This window comes from Benincasa hispida, chromosome 1, assembly GCF_009727055.1.
Source record: "Benincasa hispida cultivar B227 chromosome 1, ASM972705v1, whole genome shotgun sequence".
In the NCBI taxonomy this organism is placed as follows: domain Eukaryota; kingdom Viridiplantae; phylum Streptophyta; class Magnoliopsida; order Cucurbitales; family Cucurbitaceae; genus Benincasa; species Benincasa hispida.
Genome location: NC_052349.1, coordinates 119,953 through 138,445, shown reverse-complemented (window position 1 = coordinate 138,445; position 18,493 = coordinate 119,953). Strand labels below are relative to the sequence as shown.

Below are 18,493 nucleotides of genomic sequence, written 5' to 3'. Positions count from 1 at the left end.
TAGAATCTTTAGGAGAGTTAGTAGAGGAAAGCTTAAAGTGCTTAGCAATAGGTAAGCTCACAGGTTTAACATCATTCATGTTGAACCTTTTAAGGATCTTCTCATAGTAGTTGGACTGATTGATGCTTAGAATAGACTCCTCTTTGTTCCTTTGGATCTCTATTCCTAGGACCTTGCTTGCTTCTCCCAAGTCCTTCATATCAAACTCCCCTTTTAAGAGGTTTTTAACATGGGTTAGATCTCTTTTTGACCTACTTGCCAGCAACATATCATCTACATATATGAGTAGGTAAATCTTGTCCTTGTAAGAATTTGTATTTACATAAACACATATGTCAAATGAATTTCTTTTGAATCCAATGCTAGACATATAGTCTTTGAATCTCTTATACTAGAACCTAAGTGATTGTTTTAACCCATATATAGACTTGTTAAGTAAGCAATAGAGATTTTATTTCCCTTTAACTTCAAATCCTTTAAGTTGCATCATATAGATTGTCTCCTCTAGATATCCATTAAGAAAAGCAGTTTTAACATCTAATTGATACGATTCTAAACTATTTTGAGCAACTAAGGATAGAAGAAGTTTTATGAAAGTCTGTTTGATGACTGGAGAGAAAATCTCAGAATAGTCTATTCCTTCCCTTTGAGTGAAGCCCTTTGCAACCAATCTAGCTTTATACCTAGGCTTTTGATCATAGGATACTTCTTCCTTAAGTTTGCAAACTCATTTAGAGGCAACAGGTTTGTAACCCTTTGGTAGAGGAACTAAAGACCAAGTGTCATTCATCTTTAGTGAATGCATCTCCTCATTCATAGCTTCAATCTAATCCCTTGCATTAGCACAACTTGTTACTTCCTCAAAGGTTGTTGGTTCTTGGTTAGTAGGAGCTACAGTACCATTTAAAACCATATTCATATAGTTCATTTCAATATATTAGTTAGAGGTGTAATGGTTCTCCTTTGTCTATCCCTAGCTAAGACATACTGACTTAAATCAGGTTGCTCACTTGCTATCTCCTCATGTTCTCCTACATCTTCCTCAGTTTCTCCTGTGTCACTAGCTTAGCTAGACTCTATTGGTTGCTCAGTGGGTAGCTCCACCTCAATTCCTGTGTTGGATGACTCACCTTCATCCTCAAGCTTTTGCTCTTTTTGCATAAACATCTCCTCTTCCCTAAAGGTGATGTCTTTGCTCACTATGAACTTCCTCCCAATCGGATGCCACATTTTAAACCCCTTGACATCCTCTGTAAAGCCTACAAATATGCACTTGACTGCTCTAATCTTTAACTTTCCCTTCTTTTTGTGTACAGACCCTACACATCCAAAGACCTCGATGTTATCTAGATTAGGAGGATGATTAGTCAATTCTTCCTTAGGGGTAAGCAACTCTAAATATGTGTAAGGGTACCTATTCAAGGTAAACACTGTATAGGCTACAGCTTCTGCCCAATAATTTTCCCTTGAGATAGTATCAGAAAGTAAACACCTAACTCTTTCCATTATGGTTCTATTTAACCTCTAAACAACCACAATTTATTGAGGTGTATACCTCACTGTTCTATGGCTAGTTATACCATTGTCATTACAAAATTTGTCAAAGTATTCATTTCAAAACGCAAGTGCATTATCGGTTCTAAAGTATTTTAACCTTTTAGATGTTTGATTTTCTATCACGGCTTTCCATTCCTTAAACTTCCCAAAATTTTGGTCCTTAGTTTTAAGAAAGTATATATAGCTCTTCCTAGAAAAGTCATCTATAAAGGTTAGAAAATACCTTGAGCCACTAAGGATTGGCATAGGAGATGGTCCCCATAGGTCAGAATGGACATAATCCAATGTTCCTTTGGTGGTATGCTGAGATTTTGTGAAACTTTTTCGGCTTGTTTTACCTAGAATGCAATGTTCACAAGAGGAAAGATGTTCACTGATACCTTTGGGCAGTATACCTTGTTTAGATAATGTTTGCATCCCTTTTTCACTAATATGGGATAGTCTTTTGTGCTACAAGTCAATCTCTGTTAAGCTTGCTGTTGAAACCGTATAGGTACTTGTCATCATCTCTATTCCTCTCACAATATAAAGGTCATTGACCTTTTCACTAACCAACACAACCTTGGAATCCTTGATCACCTCAAGAACTCCACATTTTCCTCTGCATTCGCACCCAATGAAGTCCAGCATACCCAGAGATATCAAGTTCTCTTGAGCAAAGGTACATGTCTCACATTTCTTAGAAGCTTGATTGATCCATCCTTTAGCTTCAAGGATACTGAACCAACCCCTTTGATCTTGCAGGCTTCATTGTTTCCCATGTACACAGATTCTCCATCTACATCCTTGTAAGTATTAAACCAAGGTCTGAAAGGTGTCATATGATAGGTACAACCGGAGTCAAGTACCCAGTCATGCTTCCCAAGAGGACTGATTTGGTTAGTTTGGTTTCTAGTGGAGGCTAAGGCATCAAAATAAAAGTAGAAACCTTCAACCACTGAAGCTTTTGGTTGTTTTCCCTTCCAATCCTTATTCTTTTCCTGATTTTTTTGTTTCCAGCTGTAGCAATCTCTCATCAAGTGACTTTTTCTTCTTGCAGTAGTTACATCTCAGCTTGGTCTTAGGTTTGTGCTCTTCACGTGACTGATTTTTATTCCCCTTAGACTGATTATGTTTGTTCTTCCTCTTGACAAACAGCCCCTCTGAACTAGGTTGCTTCTTTTTTACTGACTGAAGCTCTAACTCTCTAGTTCTTAATGCTGAAATGATGACATCAATGGTAACTGATTCTCTACCATATTTCAAGACATTCTTCATCTTCTTATAGGCTTCGGGTAGAGAGTTTAATAACACAAAAGCTTCATTCTCATCGCCAATTTTCTCGCCAAGGCTCTTGAACTGATCCAAATTATCTGAAAGAGGCTTGGCAAAATCCATCTTGAACGTGAAAAACTTCTCCCTTAGATACATCTTGTTGGGAAGATCCTTGGTTGCAAAAAGACCTTCCAGCTTGGCCCACATCTTGTAGGCCATGTCTTTATCACTTGTTTCAAGATGTTGTCACTGAGATTAAGAACCAAAGTCTCATATGCTGTAAGCTCCATGTCTTCCCTTTCTTGAGCTGATATAGTAGGTGGCAAAGTTGATGGGTCCAAAAGGGCCTTGTGAGCTCTCTATTGTCCAAGAATAACTTTGATTTTGGCCTTCCATAAGCCAAAATCACCATTCCCATCAAACTTCTCAATTTCATACCTTGCAACAACCATTTCTGATCTGATTGAGTATCAAGTCTAGATTTCTTAAGTATCTTGATGATCCAAGAATGTTGACCTTGATAATCTTCAAACACTCTGATACCACAAATTGTTGGATCAACCACTTTTCACTAGGCCCAAATGCTCAAGATCAATGCAGGAAATATGAAGAAAAGGCTAAGCATTATTCTGCCAAATCCTCGATGATCGATACTCGACGTTCGACGTCTTCCTACTCGATGCTCGATGAGAATTCCCTTCTTCGTCTGACGAGTCTCTATTAAATCCTTGATGGAACTCGACGACAACTGAACTAATACTCGATCTTACTCAATGATTCTTGAACAATACTCGGTGCGACTCGAAGGTGAAAACGATCAACTTAAAGCTACTCGATAACGAAAATCGATGCACGATTGAACTTGATACTCATTATTTGTTGCGATTTGAATGGTGAATGAATGACACGCGATTTGCAGAAAGAAAACAATCGTATGAACAAGAAAGATAAAGGCAAGAGGATGAAACACAAAATTTACGTGGTTCTGCAAGATTGCCAATGTCCACGGAAAGATCCAAGTTCTTTTACTAATAAAGATTGCGTACAATTTTTGTTGTTTACAAAAAAAAATTAGGAAAAATAATGATAACTCTCTCTATTTTTGTTTTAAATAGAGCATACCAGCTGACTGTTTATATCACAAAGTTAGTTATAAACAAATAAAAAACTGAAGTATTTGAGTCAAAGCTTCTTCGTCTTCTATTACCAAAATCGGGATTTTACTAAAGAAGTCTAAGTGAAGAAGTTAAAACAATGCAAGTTAAAATTACACTGTGTTCCATCTCTCTTTACATAGAAAAAATTGAAAAGGATCAAGAAAAAAAAACAGAGAACAGCCTGAAAAATCAATGGAAATCACAAACCCTTTCCCCTGTATTGTTATATTATACAATTCTTTAATTCACTTGACTCCCAGCAATAGAGGAAGATGGGTAAAGCAATGAGGAAGAAGAAAGGCTGTAACCATCACTTTTAACACAAACACTTTCCGTTCCCGGTTTATTAGACGAGGATGAAGCTGTTGCCATTGCCAACACCCCCTTTGGCCTCTTGTTTTCTTGACCATCACTCCCCCCTTCAACGAACACGTCAATCTTTGAGTCGGTTTCGTGCTTGATTTCTTTAAGCATGGCAGCGACATCTTTCATGTTCGGGCGCTCGTCCGGGGAGAAGTTCACGCACAGCAATGCTATGCCTAAAACTTGCACCATTTCCTCTATCTCTGTCTCTGGCCTAGACAGAAGGGTTGAGTCTAGAACTCCCACCCCTTTCTTCTGTCTCACCCAATCAACCACATGTTGCCCTTCTGGTATTGTTGGATCAATTGGTTGCTTTCCTGTTAGGACTTCCAATACTACGACGCCAAAACTGTAAACATCGCTCTTTTCTGTGATCTTCATCATGTATCCATATTCTGAAAGGAAAAGAAAGATTGACGAGTATTCTTAGTATTGGAAGAATGATGAGTACTCTTAGTATTGGGTCGAAAAACAAACGATGTTTGTCATGTACAAGGGAGAAAGCCAACAGTAAAGGATTCAGTCATTAAGGGGGAAAATGGTTCTATAGCTGTAAAGTTTCATCAAGTAAAGACACATTATGAATAACCAAGCATGAGGTTTAGAGTAGTGTCATACATAAATTCACTAACCCTATTAGCACTCTGTTTTATCTGATATTTATCTTTAATAATAAACTATTATCTTCCTCTGTTCGTGGATATAGCTAACAAATTATTAGTAAACCATGTAATTTTTTTGTGTCAATCTTTACCGTTTATGTTTTTTTCGCTTTCTTTATTTGTCAATTTCATAACAAATTAGATAAAAGATATTACTTGATATGAAATAAAAATGATGATCAGAGAAAACGTTTACCAGGAGCAATGTATCCATAAGAACCGGCGACGGTGTTGGAAGACTGACCGAAATTGCCATCATCGACAAGCTTGGCAAGGCCAAAATCAGCAATGTAAGGCTCAAAGTCTAGGCCAACGAGAATGTTATTGGCTTTGATGTCCCTGTGAACAATGGCAGGGACACAGTCATGGTGCAAGTAAGCAAGCCCTTGTGCTGCACCAAGCAAGATTTTGTACCTAAGTGCCCAGTCCAAGGCAACATTATTCCCTCCTCTTTCATGGAGGAGGCTTCCCAAACTCCCATTGGGCATGTAATCATACATAAGCAACCTTGTGTTTTTGTTCCAACAACAACCCAAGAATCTAACAATGTTCTTATGACGAATCAAGCCTAAAGTTTTCACCTCCGTGGAGAAGGAATCACGAACTCTTGGTTTATCGTTAGTATACCCTTTAGCGACAGCTGATACTGTTGGCCACAGCTTCTTCACTGCAATGACCTCGCCGTTACCAATATCAGCTCGATAGACAACCCCAGAACATCCTTTTCCAATCACATTTGAATCTATTAGGCATCTTAGTACTTGGTCCACAGAGAAATTTAGTTTCTGGAATGGTGTGAATTGCCAAGGCCATTTGTCCCCTAACTCTGAATCATCATCATCGATTATGTTTCTTCTTGCTCTAACCACTGCAATAATCCCCACGATTATCATGACAAATGTTAAAACAACAAGCAAGGCAATTGCTAGCTTAAGCTTATGTGATAGTCTCACATTGTTTCCATTCCTCGTTAGTCTTGATCCATCCATAGAGAAACATGAGTCCCTGATCGAAGAACATAGCCTTTCATTGCCAGTCAGGTCCATTGGTGATAGCTGCCTGAAAAGCTTGTTGTCAGGGAGATAACCACTGAAATTATTGTAAGAGATGTTGAGAGAGACCAGATTACTCAGCCCGGCAAGCGGTTTCAAGTTGCCCTCAAGCTTATTTCGCGACAGATCAAGTACTGAAAGCTTGGTAAGTGCAGATATTTGAGGTGGGATTGGCCCATAGAGTTCATTGTTGCTGAGATTGAGAGCAATTTCAAGAGCATCAAGCTGTCCCAACTCCAGTGGAATGTTTCCAGTAAAATGGTTGTTACTAAGATCGAGTAGTTGCAAACCTGAACATAGCCCAAGAAATGTCGGTATCGATCCCGAGAACAAGTTTGCTCTCAAAACAAGCTTATTTAACGAAACAAGACTGCCAAAGCTCCCCAGAAGCTGACCCGAAAATCGATTATATGAAACATCCAAGACCTGAAGCTGAGACAAAGATCCCAATGAGTTGGGCAAGGGACCTTCTAAAGCATTATAGCTCAAATCTATCATCTGCAACTCTCTGCAATTGCCAATCTCATCAGGCAGTGGACCAGAGATGCGATTCCCAGAGAGATCAAGAAAGTCTAAACTACTCAGGCTGCCAATTGTTCTGGGAATCCCACCCGCAATCCGGTTGTTTCCAAGCCGTAGCCGTACAAGCGAGCTGGCGTTACCGATTTCGGGTGGGATTGGACCAGATATATCATTGGAAATCAACAGAAGTTTTGTGAGATTATGAAGCTGAAACAATCCAGAAGGAATAGCCCCAGTGAGTGAGTTATGAGACAAATCAATAGCTTCAAGATTACTACACCCCTCCAAACTTTCAGGAATGCATCCTTCAAGTTGGTTCTGCCATGCCAACAACACAGTAAGCTTTGATAAAGCCCCAAGCTCTGGAGGAATCAACCCAGAAATCTGATTGTTATCAAATTGCAACTGCAACAAGTTCTTGGCATTTGAAAGACTAGAGGGGATTGAACCAGAGACATGGTTATCACTAATCATAAACTCCTCTAGCTTTGAAAGTTCCCCCAAAGTTAATGGTAAAGTCCCAGACAGATAATTCAAAGAGAAATCAATTCTTCTTAAACTGCTACAGTTACCAACCTCTTTTGGGATTGCCCCAACTAAATTGTTCTGCCATAAGAACAATTGTTCAAGTTTTTTGAGCTCCCCTATCTGTGGTGGAATCGAACCAGAGAGACTATTTTCATAAAGATACAAATCAACAAGCTCAGAACAGTTGCCTAGATCGGAAGGAATTTCACCGGAGAGCAAAGTCGTGTAAATCGACAATGTCTGAAGCTTCTGAAGCCTTCCCAAAGACAACGGTAATCGCCCGGAAATCTGAGTATCGGCAAGCCCTAAAAATGTCAGTTTACTGCAGTTTCCAATCTCCGGTGGGATTTCTCCGGTAATTTCTTTGTTACCTCCCGCTCGAAGAACTTCGAGATTTCCTAATTTTCCAACGTCCGGCGGCAAAAATCCAGACAGCAAATTATCAAAAATGAAGATATTCTTGAGGCTAGAGCAAAACCCTAACTCCGCCGGAATACTCCCCGTCAACTGGTTTTCGTTCAAAATCAAGTCCTCCAACTTCCGGAGATTTCCAATACTTTCAGGAATAGACCCCACGAGATTATTGAAGCTCAAGTCAAGAACTACGAGTTCCGTACAGTTTCCGATATCGTCGGGGATTTTTCCGGTAACATTAGCACCGGAGATAACAAGCTTCTGAAGAAACCGAAACGAAGAGAGATTCGAAGGCAGAGGAAGCCGAAGAGGAACAAACTGAATATTGATCCCAGTAACAAACCCATGAGAGGAGCAAGAAATGGAGGTCCAATTACATGGATTAGCGTCAAAAACATCCCAATCAGAGAAATGAGAACGACTACCAGAACTTCGAAGCCATGAAAATAACAGAGAGGCTTCGCCATTAGAAGCAGAGACACGAGAAACACAGTGAAGAACAGAGAAAAAGAAGAAGAAGAGGAAGAAGGGGAAATAGTGTCTCGAAGAAGGGGTCGACGACATTTGCATCAATTTCCAAATCCTTCTTCTCGAGTTTGTATCATTGATATTGCAGCCTCTTTCCGTTTCTCTCGAAGAACTAGCAATGGCGATCCATCAAGGAAGGGAATCAAATTGAAGCCAATAAAATACAGAACTGAGGAGCATTATCTTGAGATTATCAAAACAAAACCCACTACCCACGCCGCGCTTTGGATGCTTGTTTTTGGGTTTTTTTTCTCTCTAGGGAAGAGAGGGGGGAATTGAATAATGGAAAACGGGGCACGAAAAGAGAGGAAAAAGATGAACAGAGAAAAAACCAGAATGGGTTTGAGTTTAGTGTTTAGAGTTGAAGAAGGGCCTAGTTTTGAATCAGAATGGCCGCCATTGTTGCTTCTTATTTGCGTGCTTCGTCTCGCTCCATGCATCAAAATTACCAGCTCGGGAGGCAGAGTGTCTCTGTTGACGAAGCATGAACAGGGATGTGAAGAAAAATTAGTTTCTCTTTCCTTAAAATAATACCATTTTGGTACTTTAAATTTAGTTTATTGTTGATTTTTTTAAAATTTTTATTTTTATTAGCATTTCTATGGTAATATATTGACATTTGTATGAAAAATATTAGAAATTCAGAGCTAACATTGAAAAAAAATAATTATATAAAAGTAATGGGACCAAAAATGGAATGAAAAGAACAAGGACCATATTTAATTACTTTTCTTTTCAAATTTAGTTAAATTACACCTACTTTTCCAATAAACTTTGAAATATATATTTGTTGAGTTATCGAAACTCTCAATTCTTATAAATTAATTCTTGAACATTCAAATCTTTAAAATTCACCATAAATAAAGTTTAAAGTTTCATAGACATAAAACTCATAATTATATCTAATAGATGGATTAGTTTTTCTCTCTCTTTAATGAATTTTTAGGCACAATTTGAAAGTTTATGACGTATTAAATATTTTTTAAAGTTTATGGACCAAATAAGACATAAAACATATAATTCTATATTAGATTTGAAATTTAACTCTTCTTTTTTAATTTTTAATTGTTGAACCTTTTGTAATCACAAATTGAATTGACTTGACTCCTATTACTTTTAATCTCCGCCCTTCATCTTTTCAAGTTGCATCAAATTTAGTCATCGACCTTCGGTCTATATTAAGATAAGTGTTTCAATTTATCCATCTCCATAAATTCACTAATGTTAATATTGTCAAACTCTATGTAAATTTTAGCTCGGTTAACATACAAATTAAATGTGAAATAAATTTGTCAAAAGCTCGTAATTTCTTATAAAAACATAACTATGTTGTCACCTTTCTTTGAAATTCTATCAATTTTGTGTTATACATATATTTTATAATTAATTCAGTGCATACGAGAATACTTTATTTTAACGGCGTGTTGAATGAAGTTTTATTAGAATGATAAATTTATAATATTTTTTGAAGTTCAAAGTTAGTATTACAACACTCACTACGTTCTACAAGGAAATATATCCTAAAAAGATACCCTATGTAAATTTCCTTAATGGAAGCTTTAAGCCATGTAGAATGACAAATAAACACATCATACCGAATGTTATGATAATGCACCTAGTAATACCGTGGACACAATGGTTATGCTCACAACAGAGATGATGGATACCAGGACATCAAACCACTTGTCAAATATTTTTCTCAACTGATTGTCTGCACTAAAACGTCAAATCCAATCAAACTATGTGCTAAGTGCTTCACAAGAACACATTTACAAATAGCTTGAATAATTGAGTTGGATATTTAGTTGTTAAAATAAATTTAAAAAAATTTGATTAACGATTTTTTTGATAAACTTTTAATATTATATCTATAATAAATTTGAAAAATATTAGGATAAAATCTTGATATTTGCAATGCGGGTTAGTCCATATCTCTTTTTCCATGCTATTTGGAACATTAGTTGCAAAAGTCAAGCTTCAAAATATTAGTATATGAAGGGAAAAGAATATCCGTTGAAGTTTTCAAATTTAAATTTTTGTCGAATTAGAAAATCGAGTTTGAAGAAAGTTTCAATATTCATAATTAGATTGAATATTTAGATTTCAATCTCTATCGTTTAATAAATTTATTATAAATAGTCCCTATAGTATCGATTATTAGTGAGAAATCTATCAAACTATCTGAATTATTTATCAGATTTTATCAAATCATAAGAATTCAATTATAATTTTTAAAATTGAAAAGGACTAAATACAAATTTTCACCTCCCATATGAACCAAACTTGTAATTTAACCTTCTATTTCTATCTTTAAATTTGTTCGTTTTATTTAATTTTTATTCAAAAAATTTATAACATGTTTAATTGAATTACATACATAGGCATGTGGCTAGAACAAGAGAAGTAATGAAAACAATCACGTTTAAATACAATTATGATCCATATAAAGTTCATAATCATTTGTTAATTCTTATTTATTTATTTTCATAATATTCATTCGAACCATTGTATTTCTAACTTTTGTTTACTTTTTCCTCATATTTTCATTAGGTCGTTATTGTAGTTTTAAAAGCGCAAACTTTATAATGAATAAAACTATTTAATATAAAGCTACGACTAAAAAAATTTATAAATAAGGTGTCTTGTGATGAAAGGGAAAAAAACACTTAAAAAAAATATAGAAACTAAAATAAAATAGGGTTTAAATCCTATTTTAATCTCTAAATTTTGATTATTATTTTATTTTGGTCTCTAAATTTTCATAAATGTTGATTTTAGTCTCTATGCTTTTAAAAAGTGTTTATTTTAGTTTATACTATTAAAATTATGTTATATTTTCAACAGAAATGCGAGAGCTTATATTTTTTAATGACTAGGCTTTAGATGTATTGAGTAAGATAAAATGGAGTAAAATGTCAACAATCAACACGCCAAAATATTGAACGTCCAAAATTTTGAACTAAAAATATTGTTTAAATTTTCCAGCTTTGCCACCTTATTCAAAACTAAAACTCTAAATTATTTAACGTAACTAACTTATTTGGTAGTGTAGTCATATAAAAATACAAGGTATCTCGTCATTTTGTCAAAGACTTAACAAGATCTTAATATATAAGAGATCAAAATAAGAAATTTTCAAAAGTTTAAGAATTAAAACAAATATTTTTAAAAGTTTAGAAACCAGAATAAAATAATATTCAAAGTTTAGGGATTAATACAAATATTTTTAAAAATTTATGGACTAAAATAAGATATTATTAAAAGTTGATGAATAAAAAAAATATTTAAATCATTAAAATATATATGAAGACTTGGGTAAATAAGATTTAACCTTACACTCAGTCACACTCCTAGCTTTAGTTCCACAAAGAGAATCTTTAAAATAAACAATTAATTATACAGATAATAAGCATTTTACATTGCCATTTCCCTAGGTTTGTGTGATTTAAATAAATGTAATAATTATGAGAGTCACCAACAAGCCTTCGATTTAATTAGCAAAAAATGATCAGACGGTTGAAATTCGTGCATAAATAATTTATAAACCCTAAGCCACATTAATGCCGACTAGATTCTTGAATTGTGATGCAAGTTAATTCAATTCCATTTCTACCCCTCTACCAAAAGACAATTCAACAAACATGTTAATAGAGTATTATTTTTAACCAATGACCTATCTAGTGAATATTTATATGTTTGGTTTCTCTACATTTTGTTTTTATCCATTCCACTTATTCTATCTCTATCATGTCTAATATTTTCAACTTTTATTCACTTTAATTTATATACTTTCAAAATATCTGTTTTATCGTTATACTCTTAAAGAAACGCTAAATTTTTTTTTTGATCTCATTTTTTTTTATCAAATTTTTTTCTTTGCCATAACTTCATTCACTGGAATTCTTAAGAAGTTGTCCTAAAATTGTTTACAGTTTCAATTATGTACATAATTTAGGTTGAAATTTGAAAATACAGAACAAAATATCACGTTTTAAAAAAAATGCGAACATATGAACTAAAATGATGTTTTGAAACTAAATTGACTAAAATGAACCAAAGTCATATGGATAGAAACTAACTAGGAATGCATCATTCAAGTTTAAGGCTAACTAGGACTGTTAAGATGAACTTGACTGATAATGGTTTTAGAGAGAGATGTAGAGATATTGGAGAAATATCATTAGGATTTCTCAACTATTACAAAAATGAAAGCAAGCTTAAATAGTAGAAAACCCAATGAGATTCATTGGTATAATCTAAATGATATCTAAATAACATAATGTAAAACTATAACATAAATCCAAAATATTACTACATAATATTAAATACTCTAACAGGCTCAACCGACATATAGTATATATGGTATGTCCTTGATCAAGAGGTCAAAAATTTAAATATTCACTCTACGACTTTGAATAAAAATTTACATTTTTATTTTTCAGTTATAAAGTTCATAGCGATGAAACCAATTTCAGACATAGCTCATAAATAAACACTGTCATCGTTTCCAAAGTCTATAATTTAATTCTCACCTCTCCAGTATTTAAATTAAAGAATTGAAAAAAAGAACCGGCTAGATGCATAGATTAATGGGTTCGAATCATTTTTCTAAGCAAAATGTTTGAAAATCAACCGTTTAGGTCCTTAAAGTAACTATTTGACTTTTTTTTTCTTTTAAAATTAAGTATATAAATACCAATTTTATCTCTAAATTTATTTTTAACCAATATTTTTAAAGATCAAGACAAGTTTTGAAATTAAAAAATGTAGTTTTTAAGATTATTTTTTTTTTAATTTAGAATTTGGCTAATGGTTAAACTCTTTTACTTAATAAATATGTGAATCATAGTAAGAAACATCGAGAAAATATACTTAATTTTCAAAAATAAAAAACAAAAAATTAAGGCCCCGCTTGGTAACCCTTTGTTTTTTTGTTTTTGTTTTTTAAAATTAAGCATATTTCATCCACATTTCTTATAATGATTTGCATCTTTCTTAAGTATTATGGTTGAATTCTTAACCAATTCAAAAAACAAAAACAACTTTTTGAAAGTTATTTTTTTTAGTTCTTAAAATCTAGCTTGGTTTTTTAAACTATTGGTGAAAAGTAGATAGTAAAGGAAGAAGTTTGGAGATAAAAGTAATATATGTAGACTTAATTTTAAAAAACAAAAACTAAAAACAACATGATTATCAAATGGGACCTAAGTGGTAATTATCTCGTTTTTTATTTTTTATTTTTGAAAATTAAGTATACATCATCCTTATTTCTTATAATGATTTGCATATATTTTAGGTACAACAATTGAATTCTTAACCAAATTAAAAAAAATAAAAATAAGTTTTTAAAAGCTACTTTTTTAGTTTTCAAAATTTGGCTTGGTTTTTTAAACTATTGGTCAAAAGTAGATGACAAGTAAATAAATTTAAAAATAGAAGTCGTGTTTATAGACTTAATTTTAAAAATAAAAATAAAAAATCAAATGATTATCAAAGAGACCTAAATAATTATCCAATAAGAATTATTTTTCTAATAAATTATTAACCAACAAACCCAGCAAGCACGTAATGAAATTTCTAAATAAATATAAACCAAATCAACCATTCTTCAATTGTACAACTTTTTAGAGTTTAATTTATAGTTTTATGAAACCGAATTTACACCTTTTTTTTTTTTTTTTTCAAAACTTATTATTAGTATGTACCTTTCTTCGTTGGTTTACACTCTACGACTAATATTCTATTTAAAAAATATAACACAAACTACCACTAAATTGTGAAATTTGTTACCATTACGTCCTGAAATTTTAATTTGATTAATTGTGGCTTGTTAAAAAATTTTAACTTAAAATTACACTGACTTTTAATTACGTCGGTTATGGGTAGATTATGGAATCAAAAGTAAAATGGTCAAATAAGAATAAGAGAAGATTAAAGAGATAGGCCAAAGGACAAATTGGACCTGGTCCACCTCGACTCCAACTAAGGTCGAGCATCTTATATTAGTCCAATGGCCAAAAACCCAACACAACTAGGTTTTGACGAAACCCTAGCGCGCCTAGTAAGGATGTTGGACCGATTGGCCTCGACCAAGAATGAAGCCGAGGTTGAGACTCTGAATTTGATGAACAGAGCATGCTAATGCACGCCCTTGTCCATTTGGCTTGAGAGATAGTCTAGCTCATCTAGGGTTAGAAAACTCATACTTTAATCCTAGTTGGACTAAGATGAATCTTGGATCAAGTCTCCTATTAATACATTATTATAACTACGTCAGAGGTAACTTAAACTTCTGACTTATTCTTTATTCTACAATTTTCTTACTGACTTAGGCATCAAAACCATTTTTCTTTATTTACAGGTCTTCTTTTTCTAAAAATTATAAAGTTACCATTGATGTCAGGTGAAAGTCAGGTGCGTCTTTTTTTGGCCAAAATTTGACACCAATACGGTCAATGATCCCTTATACCTTGCTATCTGTTTCTATCAACGATATATGTTAGCATTGATACCAATATATTTGTAAAGTTAAAATTTTGATATCAATATCGACGTTAATGTTTTAAAAATCAATTTCAAATGTTTTTCAATAATGATGTCGAATCGACCCATTTACAACGTGTCAATAATTGAATATTTTAATATACATCAAAACTTAACCTTGACTTCATGTTTAATTTTAAATGTTATTTAAATTATTTTTAATTAGAAAATTTCAATTTTATTTTCACATTCTACTCCAATTCATTTTGTTGATTTTCTTTTTAAACTTTAAATTACACCGAATGTCACTTCAATTCAATGTATATATTTTTTGTAACCCACAAAAAGGGTAAAAATAAAATCTCGATCTAAATTTCTACATATTTTTCTTAAATCTATTCAACTATAAGTCATGAATTATATTTTTAAGATTCTAGCTCAATGTCTTTTTGTTAATTTTCTCTATAAATGCTACTTCAATAGAAACACAAGTTAAAGTATAAGAGTTGGTTAATAAAAACACAATTAGCTAACTCTTATAGTTTGTTAAAATTATAACAAACTATAGCGATCAAACTATAAGAGTTAGCTAATTGATTCAATTAAAAGTTTAGGATTGTAATTGTACCAAATCTCATAGTTTCATGATAGTTGGTTTAATTTTTTCTATTTTATTTGTCTAACTTTTAATTTTACAGATAGTCAAAACGTCATACTAATAAAATTATATATTTTACAAATATTTTAAAAAGTAAATTCAGAGAATGTATGCATATGAATAGACTAGTTAACTTGTTTAAGAAGAAAACTATTTTCAAATTAGTCCCCCATTGGATTATCACATTCACAAGCAAAATATAATCATATCTCACTCACGTGAAATACCAAATTCTAAGTAAAGAATCAAATCATACAACCCACATTCATCAAATGAGTTCAAAAATGTTTTTTCCCCCTTCTTTTTTCATTTTCCTTTCTTAAAAACAAAAAACAAAAAATAAAAATATTCGTGGACTTAGTTTCAATACAAAGGTATACATGGATTAAGTTAGAGGATTTTTTTGGACTAACACAAAAATTCGGGTTGACTACCTAAATGACCCAAGTAAGGTCTCAAACCCAACCAAACCCTTAAAATTTAGGTTGGGTTGGGTTGGATTGTCAGGTTTATTTTTTTCTTTTTCTTTTTTATTACATTTTTTTAATTAATTTAAAATACTCAAATGTTAAATATCAAAATCCAAGATATACAAACTTCATACAAACATTATAAAATTATATATGAGTTATAATATTTATAAGTTTATATATATATATATTAGAAATTCGGGTTGGGTTAAGTCAACCTGAAATTTTAAAAGTGTAACTTGAATCTAATCTAATCCGAAAAAGACATGAAAAATTCAACCTGATCTAATCTGAAATCAAAATTAACCTAAAATCAACCCTTACAATTTGGATTGGATAATCTGAATTGTTTGGATTGTCGAATCATTTGAATGTCCTATTTCAAAATTTTAATGACAATAATGGTGGATTTTATTGTTTGTTTGTTTATTTATATATTATTAATCATTATTTTGTTAAGGGAGTGTTTGGTTGAGTGATATTGTGACTTTTGCCCAAAGCTTCCAACAAAAAGACAGCATTTTCCTTATTGTTAGGCCACTTCACGTGACATTCAAATTTTAATAAAACAAAAAAATATTCCCATAAAGTAATGATTAATGTAGAGTATATCGTATTTACAAAATCTGAAATACGTAGTTTTAATATATCTCTTCAGTGCAATAATCATGTATATAAAATGTATTAATATCTTATAAGTTAAGTTATGATGAGATAAAATTTCTAATACTATGGTAATATGGAAAATTTTCCATACTACCTCTATTCATTGCTCGCCATAAAAGTAGTGTTTAAGGGATCGTTTGGTTTAAAGTTTTCTATATGCTCTGAAAGTAATAATGTTTGAGAATAATATGTCTAGAAATAAGATATCTCGGAATCAAGAATTACTGTGCTTGGTTGTACGTGGAAATGTTACCAGAATTATTTATCAATTAAAATTAATTTAGTATATATTTAATTATTATTATTATTACTACTACTACAACAACAGTTGAATTGGAAAAATAACGTGAGTTTAATATATTTATTATCAATTAAATTTTTTATATTACAAATTTATATTATTATTTTTTAAAAATAATATTAGCAATTAATTTAAATATACATTTTCTTTCCTCCTTTTTAAAAGACCAATTAATAATTTTAATAAATAATTTATGATGCTAATATATATTGACAATGAAAAGAGATTTAAGTAAATATAATTATGTTTATTCGTATTAATTGATATTAATATAATGAATTATTTTATTAGTATTGTTATTAAAAATTAATTAAATATATAAATTATAAATTTAATTTAAACATATTTATAATAATTAAATAAATTATACAATATCAACTGTCAAGAAAGAATAAAAACAAATAAAATGAAAAGATAAAAAGTAAGAGAGAGAAAAATCATTGGAATTGGACAAGGGGTATTCATAGGTTGGGTTGAAAGACCTTTTAGACTTAACTCAATTGTTGGGTTGTAAATTTTTTCAACCAAAATAACCCTTATTAAAGAATGAACTCAACCCAACCCGACCATGAAATATTTGGGTTGGGTTGGGTTGGGTTAGTTCGGGTTAATCGGGTCATTTATTTAAAATTTTGTTCTAAAAAGAAGCAAAACATAAATATGTAAAAATCTAATTTAATTATTTTCATTTGTTGAATTAAGATTAACAACTCAATTTCAATTTATATAGTGAAAATTTTATTTCTAAAGTGTAACAAAACTACTTTTTAAGAGTTGTTAAAGAATAAATTATTCAAAAAATGTTGGAATTAAATAAAATTAAAAACAATATATGTATAAATAGTTGTGTTATAAGAATGTATCATTTTTTTTAATAAATAAATAATCAAGCAATGTTTTTTTTGTTACCAGCAACAGAACCAGACATTTTAGAAACTTTTTTGTTCTTTTCAAAATTCACTTTTCAATCTCAACTCTCAATAACATTTCATTGAAAAGATATCGTTTATTTTTTATATATAATTTTTGTATTCATATTACTTTCTAAATTCGTTTGTTTCCATGTTATTTTTACATTCACATTACTTGTATAGGTTTTTAAAATTAATTTCAAAGTTCAAACTAGAGGATTATCTGTTATCACTCATTTGGATATACGATCTCGACAAGCAAGTTTTAAAATCTTCTTAGACTTTATGTTTTTATGCTTTTAAATATGTAATATTCTTATTATTGATACTTTTGTACAATTAATTTAAAATTAATAGGGAGGGATATTATAAAAGAAAAATAATAATAGAGGTTGTAGAGACATCATCTTCAAATAAGAAAAATGTTTTGGGTTCTGATCGATCTTATACAGAAATCAATCTAGAAGAACTACCTAATCTTGTACATACAGTGCCTATATAAAATTCCTTGCTTCGCCACAACCTATATGGTCAAAAGCTCAATATAGATGTCTGGTGTTCTTGGATAGTTTGAGGGAATTTAACTCACAACAACCATTCTCTCCTGATTGAATGTCTCATATTTGTTATTTGGCGTTTCAAGCAACCAATTACAAGGTTGTATTCGTATTCGTCATATTCAACTTTTTTATGATTTTGACTATAAGATTTGGGGAGTGCGCCATATAAACTTTCTAACCCTATAGGCCCCTGTAATTTGTAATATGGTGTTATTCTATTTAATAATATAACTACTTTCTCTTTCTGCCCATGGACGTAACTAACACACTGTTAGTAAACTATGTAAATTTATATGTCGCTTCTCTATTGCTTTACATTTTTTGTTATTCTTTAATCATCGAATTCTTAACATCTCCAAGAAAACAATATTCTAACATATTCGAGGTTGGAGATATCTGAATCTAAA

General features: G+C 31.8%; 1 protein-coding gene across 1 annotated transcript; it reads right to left on the bottom strand.

Annotated features, from left to right (window-relative positions):
• Window positions 1–4,093: 4,093 nt before the first annotated feature.
• LOC120073925 (receptor-like protein kinase 2) lies at window positions 4,094–8,516 on the bottom strand. The gene is made up of 2 exons (XM_039026848.1): window positions 5,190–8,516; window positions 4,094–4,726 (listed from the first exon to the last, which is right to left on the bottom strand). The coding sequence occupies exons 1-2, from the start codon at window positions 8,077–8,079 to the stop codon at window positions 4,209–4,211; spliced, it is 3,408 nt and encodes a 1,135-aa protein (XP_038882776.1). The 5' UTR covers window positions 8,080–8,516; the 3' UTR covers window positions 4,094–4,208.
• Window positions 8,517–18,493: the final 9,977 nt, after the last annotated feature.